General features: G+C 38.9%; 1 protein-coding gene across 1 annotated transcript; it reads right to left on the minus strand.

Moving 5' to 3' along the window:
* Window positions 1-939: 939 nt before the first annotated feature.
* LOC136558941 (adenylosuccinate synthetase isozyme 1-like) lies at window positions 940-9,151 on the minus strand. Its single transcript, XM_066553736.1, has 8 exons — window positions 9,082-9,151; window positions 6,254-6,304; window positions 5,845-5,911; window positions 5,354-5,461; window positions 4,910-4,991; window positions 3,886-4,012; window positions 2,822-2,976; window positions 940-1,068 (listed from the first exon to the last, which is right to left on the minus strand). Exons 1-8 carry the CDS (start codon window positions 9,149-9,151, stop codon window positions 940-942), a joined length of 789 nt encoding a protein of 262 aa, XP_066409833.1.
* Between the last annotated feature and the right edge of the window lie 354 nt (window positions 9,152-9,505).

A 9,505-nucleotide genomic window follows, 5' to 3' on the forward strand; every position in this document is an offset into this window, starting at 1 on the left:
GAAAGAAGCACCATAGAGCCAGTTCTTCAACTTTTTAAATCTCCCCATGTTTTTTTAGTTATCAGTTATCAGATAGGGTATAATTTTGTTGATAGAAGTGCAGTAATTATACAGAGCTGAAATGGAAGGAAACCTAAAGCCTTCTTAAAATTTTCCATGTAAACTAGAGCTGCATAAGTTAAAGCAAAATATAAATCCAATTAAAAAAAGTGCCAAAGCTAAAAACCCCTTTTGATAAATTAATGAACAAGACCACTGTTCCTTTGTAACATTAGTAGCATAAACGATAGTAAATTATGTTTCAGTCTATAATATATTAAAATGCTCAGAGTCATGTATTTGCATATATGGACAAGTTTGCTTGAATGCATCAACCAAGGAAGCCACTCGGTCTCAAAGAAAATATAACTTTATTTAACTACACTTTGTAAATATATGAACCTGTTGAAACTGGAATGAAAGCTGTGCCAGTTGCTGTACCCTTGTATCACTCCATTAATTTCACTTATCAGGGCAGTGGCTCCAAATAATGCAGAATTGGTCCTACAAGTAGGATCCATTAGAGTCAACCAAACCTCAAACCCAACAGGTTTTAGACCATGGCACAAGTCAGTATGAAAGCACTGGATCACAAACACTGGAGTAAACTGTTAGAAAACCAATATATTGATTCAATCTACACTGGCCATCTGATGAAAGCAAAATGAAAACATGTACCAAAAAAATCACAGCTATCATGTTGCAAAATCACTTAATTTGAAAAAAAAGTCAAAGGAATTAGATTATTATTAGCATTAAGACAATTCTCAATTGCCCACTGTGCATCATTGTATTACTTAAAATGTGACACTTTCCTGGACTTATATTAATGTTACCTACAAATTTATTCTGCGAAGAACAAAATTATCCCTTCCAAATGTAGTGCAAAATCTGTGATGCTTACGCAGTGAATCCGTTGATCATATGAGCATATTTCAAAATGACCAGATCTAACCAGCCACAGTGTCTCTTTCTGCCCGTAGTTACCCCCCATTCATGGCCACAGGACTGTAAAAGATCTCCAATTTCCTGAAATAAGGCAGAAAGAATGCTGATGGTGTTTCACTGAAAACATGGCTGGAAAACAAATACAAACAAATACAGATGAAGAGCAAGAAAAATGCAGTTGTGCCATTTTGAAGGCTATTTTCCAGGAAAGAAAATTTACTAGGAGAGGACTATGCAGATAACAAATCCCCTTGTGCACAGGATTTCTGTATTGCAATTGCTAGCATTTCAAATCACGTATTTAATATGACTTTTGTGTTCCAAGGAGAGACTTTTCTCCCTTCTTCATCCAACAGGAAGATTTTCTTGACAACTCAGTCCTTTATTAAATTTGGTTTGCATTTACTTTCTTCATCTGGTCTTTTCACATATTTTTGGGGTCAAGACTCTAAATGCTTGGGACAAGACCAATGCTTGTACACGGTCTAGGTCAAAACACCTAGGGCACCTTGCTTCTACCACAGTATGAGACTGCCAGCTGTTCCATTCAGACTGGCAGTGGCTATACTGTGGTAGAACTTTATGTTCATGATTCATAGACCCCAAGGATACCATCAACTCATCTGAGCCATTAAATAAAGGATTTCAGTGACTAAATCCTTAAATTAGATTCAGAGCACTGCCCTAGAGATTGCTGCATGCATAGCTCACAATCAATATCCTGAACTTTCTAATTTCTTGATAATGAAAATAAAGCAGACAGTTTAAAATAACCAAAATCTCTTCCCTTCTATTTATTGACCCCTTTGTGCATGACTGGCTGAGACACACACCCCATTTATTCTATAAATCACACAGAACACAGGCTGTTAAGCACAGAAGTTGTTGTAATTTAAGCTCTTCTGGGATGCACTGACAGTTCCAGTCCACAACAAACTCTCACCACTGAAATACACCTAATGATGTTACATAAGATGATGACATCTGTTTTCACACTGATCATTACAGCAGGAGTGTGGTCACTGCAATGTAACATCACCACACTCGTGTTTCTCTCCTCTCATGACAAACACCATAATGAAATTCTCTGCTCTTTATGGGTGTGATTGCTCAGCATTATTATCACTGTGCTTATTTATCAGTGGAAAACCCTTACCCCATTGTGTCGGGACCCAGGACATTCCTCTGGTTGCCCTGGGTGATCCAAGACCCTGGCAAGGGGCTCAGAGACCTTGGCACGGAGTCAAAAACACCTGTGCCTTTGATTTTAGTCCATGGAAAAAATTACCAACTTTCTGTGAAGATTTACAAGCCACAAGAGTTTGAGTAGAATGATAGTTAATTTGTCACAAAGAGAAAAAGTAGAATTTCAGGGTTTTAGAATCGGGGTTCAAGAAGCAAGATGGAGGAATCTGGTCGTGTCCTGTCCTTCTTCTCCTTCTTCTTGTCCTCCATCTTCTGCTGGGATGGTGACACTTTTTGATTGATTTAGAGTAGAGACAGACTGCCTAACATAGGTGACAGGTAGTGGAAAATTATTGTAAATAAAGTATACATAGTATGTAGGATAAAAAGTTAACATCACCCCAAGGGCAGACAGTGTGCCACAACCCAACCTGCTGACAGATCTCAGCAGGTCAGAGAAAGAATGTAATAGATAAGAAAAAATAAACAACCCTGAAAAGCAGAACCGACGAATCTCGACTTCTTCTTTGGTCGCCGGGGCTGGGAAAAAAAAAAGACTTTCTAATACCTCAGAGGTCAGAAACCCGAGACCATTGCACAGTTACTTGTTGCCAGCTGTGCAGAGCCCATTTTGTAGCACTAAACGTACATGGATCTGCTCGGTGGGGAAGGCGCCGATGCCCACGCGGGTGGTGTAAGCCTTCACCACGCCGTGCGCATCCCCCACGCGCTGCGGAGGAACGCCCAGCCCGGTGCACACACCGCCCACGGTGCAGTTTGAGGAGGTCACAAAGGGATACGTGCCTGCCAGGGAAACACAGCAGCACAGCCCTCTGTCAGCAATTGGTAAGAAACAAAGACTGCTTTTTATCAGTTCAAAGAAGGTTTTCGCTTCTATGTTTGGCTTTAAAGTTAACTGGAACAGCAGCCAAAGAGGGAGGCAAATTATTTTTATTATGTGTCATTCATCCTTTACAACTTTCACCGAGGATTGCACACAAGGGAGAAATTCAAAAGCATCTCAATATTACCTCCATTAGGCACAGGATCTATTATACGATGCTTCTGCTGTGTAAAGCCTTTTTTCAACGTTCTGTGTATCACAGAAATTATCTCCATTAAGTTCATGGAGAGTGTGATGTAAAGGTCACAGACTGGCATTCCCAATGCTCTGCACAAGTGGCTCTGAGTATTTGCCACAAATTGTCTAAGTCTTAAGAGTTACTTATGATCTCTACACAGTGACTCTGGACTGGAGAATCTCTGAAGTCCTTAATTTTTTCTTCATTGATTTAATTAGACTATTGGTAAGAAAGCAGAGCAGAGACCAACTGTAGTGGCAAGACTTAGAGGCTGCTGCACCAGTTTAATCCTCCTCCCATGGCAGAGGAATTACCTAAACTGCACTGCAATGAGTACCTGGATTGTTTAGCAATGTGCACACACATTTAAAAGCAATCAAGACAGGAATATCTGCAGTGAAATTTCAGCTGCACTGGAATAAACTTCAGTAAAAATCAATATTTAAACCCTAAACACTAATCCTGTTGATGATACAATCTCTGTTTTAATGAGCTTTACTTCTGGGAGATAAGTTCCTATTAAGGAAAGACTATTTTCTCTATTTTCCTGCTGCTTGCAAAGTCAATATAAACACAAATCAAAACAAAACTGATCTCTTAGGAGTTAAGCTGAGTTTAGAATATAACTTACCAAAGTCAATATCAAGTAGTGCTGCATTGGCTCCTTCAAAAAGGATCTTCTTTGGGGAGCCATGAAGAGCTTCATACATAAAATACACACCATCTCGAACCATGGGTCTTATTTTTTCAGCATATCCCTGCAAATTGAGTTCAAATGTCAGCTTCCCCAGATAATAGCTGCAAGCAGAGAACACTGTGTTCACTTTTGAAAGACAAAACATACAGATAAGTCTAAGGTTCCAGCCTCAATAACTGTGTTTTCCTGAAAAATACAACCATTAGTTTATACTCCTTTCAATCTATTGAACCACTCATATAAGAAAACTTGACTTATTGTGGCATTAGAATGCCGTAATTTCTGTATCATTGCTGTTCACAGAGATGTGATATGCCTACTAAATTTTGTTGCTAATGTCCTTAGATAGTGTGCTATAGTCTAGCCACACTGAGAATGGGACTTAGAACTAGTTGAAGCACCAAAAGACAAACATATCAGTCCTTTTGAACATTAAAAAATATCCTCAGGGTGTCAGCTCCAAAAACTTATAAGAAAAAACATGGGAAAGGTAAGAGATATTTTTAACATCCTCTTTTCTTAGATATTTATGAAAGCTGTTTTACCAGTTGCTCTTCTGGATTTATTTGTAAAAAGACAATTTTCTTGTAATACCAGGATCTTGAAACATGCTTCCACAAACAATTCTTCAGTAAGCAAGGAAGTCCCACTGACACACTGGACACTAATTGAAATCATCACCCTGCATTCTCTTGACTTCTTTGACACAACAGTCATTTTAAACAACATTCAAAAAAGTAAAATATTATAGGAGAATTAAATCCTCCACAGAGCTTACATTAATGCCTACAGTAAGAGAGAACATTCAACTACAAAGCATAGCTACTGTTTATTAAAGCTCTCATAATAATGAACATATGTATTTTTCATCCAAATTAGCTCAATAAGTGGTATGTCTGGTACACTTCATTTTTATCTTTTAAAATTAAAATAAATATTTCAAGTGATAAATCCTTACCTTTAGCTTTTTCAATTGTCCTTCTGTATCAATTTCCAATGTGGGAAACATTGACTTGTACTGTTGTGCCAGGTTTTTAAATCTGTAAAATATTGAAATTGTATCTATGAGGAACATATTCACAGAACCTTTGGCAAGAACTCAGTTTGTATTATGCACAGTATATACTGAAAGCTATAGGGAGAAAATACTCAGCACTCTGACACTTCAACCAGTGCATTTCCCAATGTTCAAAATTCCATTTTAAATTATGAGGAACTCTGTGAAGTACAGGAAGTACACACACACACACACACACACACATTCTTTCCAGTTTTCTTCTCCTTCTAGGCAATTTATATACAAAATTCAGACACATATTTAAAAACATCTCCTTAAAAGCAAATCAGTCAGGCAAAATGTATCACTCTTTAACATAATATTTACAAATGAAAATAGTTGTACCTTGAAGAAAATCCATCTAAGTCAGAGAGGAGGTCACAAATCAGAAGGCCTGTTCGTGCAGCTTTGGAAGAATATGTTGGTCCAATCCTCTTTTTTGTTGTGCCAATACTAAGTAAAAAGAAACACCCCCCTCAAAATGTATAAATACATGCAAAAATACACTTTATGCCAAGTAATTTTGTCAAAGTGAAATCATATAATGGGCAGGATGTCTGAGACATAAAAATATATTAAAGTTCTGTAATAATAAATATATTACATTAGTACCTTTCAGGCTTTGCATGAGTATTGCTAATATTTGTGGTATTCAGTAAAGCATGAGTCTGGCTGACAGTTTGTTCACTAGCATAAGTAGGAACAGAACAGAAGCACAGAATTATTAACATCAACAAGGCTCTTCAGAGACACACGGCATTTCTGTTTTTCAAAATTATAATGATTTTCCAAATTTGTGTGACTATTAATGAAATGAGGCTGTTGGAAATACTTACTTTTTGCCTTCTTGTGCTTGACGTTGCACTTCCGGGAGCCCATCTACTGCCTGGTGGAAGTCAAACACTGCAGTGGAAAATCCAATGGATATAGTGAGAGAACAAAGGAGAAAAATATTCTTTAAATCACATATATCCATAATTTCAAGACAAAGTGCCTCTGCTGTCATTGACGGCGCACAGGCCTCCTCAAGTGGAAACAGAGGGAGTATTCCTTAAACATTGTGAAAACATGTAAAAACATCACTCTTCAGTGGACACATTCCATTATCATGCTTCAAATTACACAATATAATAAGAAACTGTGTCAGATCAAATACACAGCTGCTCTGTGGAATAATAATTTAATTTAGCCTCATGAGCTAAGCAAACATTTGTGAGGGCTTTTTCCCCTTCACTCTTCACTTACCTCTATGTGCTCTATCTGATATAATCAGTCTTTTCTTCCAATCTTTCAAAACTGTCAAAAGATGAAGAAAGGCAGGATTTAAGCTGTGCTGATTGGTTGAGCTTTGACATTGATTTTTACTTTTTCTGTCTTTTTGATAGTTTGTATGGCGTATTCTTAAGATAACTGTAGACAAAATGGATAAACCACAAGACAGTATCAAATACCAGCAGTGTTTCTGTTAAGAAACTTCTCGCATTTTTGACTTATCAGGTTTCTCATTTTGGTATGGACAAAGATATTTCTTAAATGCCAGAGTGCTGAGGATTACACAAAATTCTTTAAAAAATATTCTTGTTTATATTGCTACACAACACATTTTCCCCTCCAAGTTTTGTCTTCCTCCTTGACTTTTCCCCCTGCTTTTGCAACGTCTGTGAGCTTAGTTTTGGCATGTTTTGGTCCTTTGCAATGCAGCTTATTTTCTCAGAGACCATTTCTTGAAGACACTAAAACTCCCAATTTTCTGTTTTTTTGGGGGTTTTTTTCAATTGCATTTCATTTGATCCTATCTCCTTTCCAGAGTGTTTGTAAGCCTTTCTTTTCAGGGTCGCAAGATTCCATTTCCCTTCCCGAAAGGAAATTTCATTTCGGGAAGGGAAACGGAATCTTGCGATTTCAATGGGCACAAAGAGAGGAATCTTTGGTGCATGTCCCTGCACTTGATGACATGCCATGCCTTTTGATGGCTTGGACTTGGGGAAAAATCTTTTCCTTTTTTTTTCAGTTTTTTTTAGGTGTCCATCCCATGTCCCTCATATCTTCCCCTCCACGTTTTGTCTTGCTCCTCTACTTTTTCCCCTGCTTTTGCAACGACTGGGTGCTACATTTTGGCATGTTTTGGTTTTTTGCACTGCTCTGATAGAATCCCAGTCCATTTTCTCATAGTCCCTAAATTGCCCAAATTTCCCAATTTTTTTTTTTTCTCCTCCAATTGCAATTCCTTTGATGCTATCTCCTTTCCAGCGTGTTTCTAAGTCCTTCTTTTCTGTTTTGGCCTTCAGTGGGGATCAATTTTGGCAAGCTTTGCTGCATCTGCCTGCACTTGCTAGCATATGGCAAAAATTTTTATTTTTTAATTTTTTTTTTTAAGCAGCTATGCCATGTCCCTCAAATCTTCCCCTCCACATTTTGTCTTCCTCCTTGACTTTTTCCCCTGCTTTTGCAACGTCTGTGAGCTTAGTTTTGGCATGTTTTGGTCCTTTGCAATGCAGCTTATTTTCTCAGAGACCATTTCTTGAAGACACTAAAACTCCCAATTTTCTGGTTTTTTTGGGGTTTTTTTCAATTGCATTTCATTTGATCCTATCTCCTTTCCAGAGTGTTTGTAAGCCTTTCTTTTCAGGGTCGCAAGATTCCGTTTCCTTCCCGAAAGGAAATGAAATTTCTTTTCGGGAAGGGAAACGGAACCTTGCGAATTTAATGGGCACTAAGAGAGGAATCTTTGGTGCATGGCTCTGCACTTGCTACCACTTCTGAGTTTCTTATCACTCGCTTCCTCTCCCTAGTGTGTGTCTCTTAATCAGATCTATATGGTAGAAAGAGGGGATGGACTGGAAAGAAGACCGGATATAAGCGATGAAATAACAGCAAAGAAAAAAGCCAGCACTTGGCGCAGCAATTCATTGTAACATCGAACTGCATGCTCTACTCCTGCATTTCATGATACACACAGCTGTTAATGAATATTGCCCTTGTATTCTGTCTCTCATAAATGTACAGAAGAAATCATGCTCTACCTTTGTCAGTTCTTGCAACAGGCCTCAGGATCTGGGTTTGGAGCCTCTCTGACTCGGGGTATTTCGGAAGAGGAATTCCCTGTTTCTTGTCTCTGCCTCAGTTTGTGTGCCAGTGAAATTAGGCTATGGCTTCCTGCTGGACGGCTGTTTTCTCATGTTGCTTAGAAACAATGCTGCTCATCTGAGAGAAATTAAAAGAAAAAAAGCAGCAAATCAGAACCACCACAGAAAAGAGGTTAAACCTCCAGCTTGCATTATCATTTTCCAGAGAGATGATACTAATACACTTCCAGGCATTGAGTTTTGTTGCTGAGCCTCTAGTGGTTGGTTGGAAACCTAGCAGACTTGCTAACAAGGGAGGCAGAGACTATTCACTGGGTTTTCTGATGGATCTAATTACTTGTAAATGAAGCTACAATCTTCTACTACTGTTTCAGAATTCTACCAAATGGAACAATGAAAAACTAGTACTGATACCCCCCCAGAGCCCATCTAGGGTTCCATTTGCAGTGTTTGTGGCATATAGCAAGGATCCTGGCTACTTGTTCTTTCATCAATGTTATGTTTTCTCTTACAGTACTAGGAGAAATTTTAACAGTCAAGAAATCCCAACATGCAGTTCTAAACACCACTGTTGTCCTTCCAATGGATGCAGGTCTCATTTTTCATGGGATTGCTGATGGTAGCCAATCTGTCATGATGGCTAGCAAGTCACTGAGAGGCTATGGGGTTTTGTAGATAAGGGAGGTTTGCAGGCTGTAGTTCTGAATGAAAAAGCCATCCCCCTCCTTGGAAATGTACTCCTGTTAATAAATGATTTCCTAGTAAAAAATAGGAATCAGTTTATGAGACATGATCATAATGCTGTCTCTCTTTGTGATGGTCTAAGAAAACATACAAGGAAATGTGTTAACACGAGACGCAGATGTTCTCCAGGAAGAAGCCTACTTCGCTTTTATAGAATTTGTGCTGTGCTTTCTCTTGGTTCTTTCATTTGCCTTTGTCACTTATTCTATGGCAAAAGGAGCACCAAGCTTAGCACTTCCCCACCTTTCATCCCAGCTGAGGAGCTTGTAATTAAGTTGGATTTGATTTCTGAGAGCATCCTCCATGCATGCATCGTGGCAAACATATCAAAAATAGAGCTGCTGCTTGTTTGCTCTGAGAAACAGATCTACTGCATGCCAGGCATAACTCCACCAGTTACACCCACCCAGGTCTTATCTGCTGCTATGGCCAGGCAAGAGAGAAAAGTGACCTTCACAAAGTGAACACAGCCATGCCAGGACTGCCCCAATGTCCTGCTAACCCAACCCCTCTACTGTTATGTGGCCTTAAAAGTGATATCCTGATGAAGAAAGGGACTTTCCTGAAATGAGTCTGCTCCCTAGTCCTTGGGTGAGCTCATCCCTGCCATTTCCCCCAAAGTAAGAAATGCTGCTGTATCATTTCAAGGTGGGGAACGCCACTGTGT

This window comes from Molothrus aeneus, chromosome 7 (assembly GCF_037042795.1).
Source record: "Molothrus aeneus isolate 106 chromosome 7, BPBGC_Maene_1.0, whole genome shotgun sequence".
Taxonomy (NCBI): Eukaryota; Metazoa; Chordata; class Aves; order Passeriformes; family Icteridae; genus Molothrus; species Molothrus aeneus.

Bases quoted from the DNA above. Each gene is read 5' to 3' on its own strand.
- LOC136558941 (XM_066553736.1), bottom strand. From the start codon at position 9,151: ATGCATGCATGGAGGATGCTCTCAGAAATCAAATCCAACTTAATTACA. The intron at 5,462-5,844 runs GTAAGTATTTCC...CTTTTTACTTAG, and splicing joins CAAGCACAAGAAGGCAAAAA to TATTGGCACAACAAAAAAGA. The intron at 4,013-4,909 runs GTAAGGATTTAT...CTCAATTTGCAG, and splicing joins GACAATTGAAAAAGCTAAAG to GGATATGCTGAAAAAATAAG.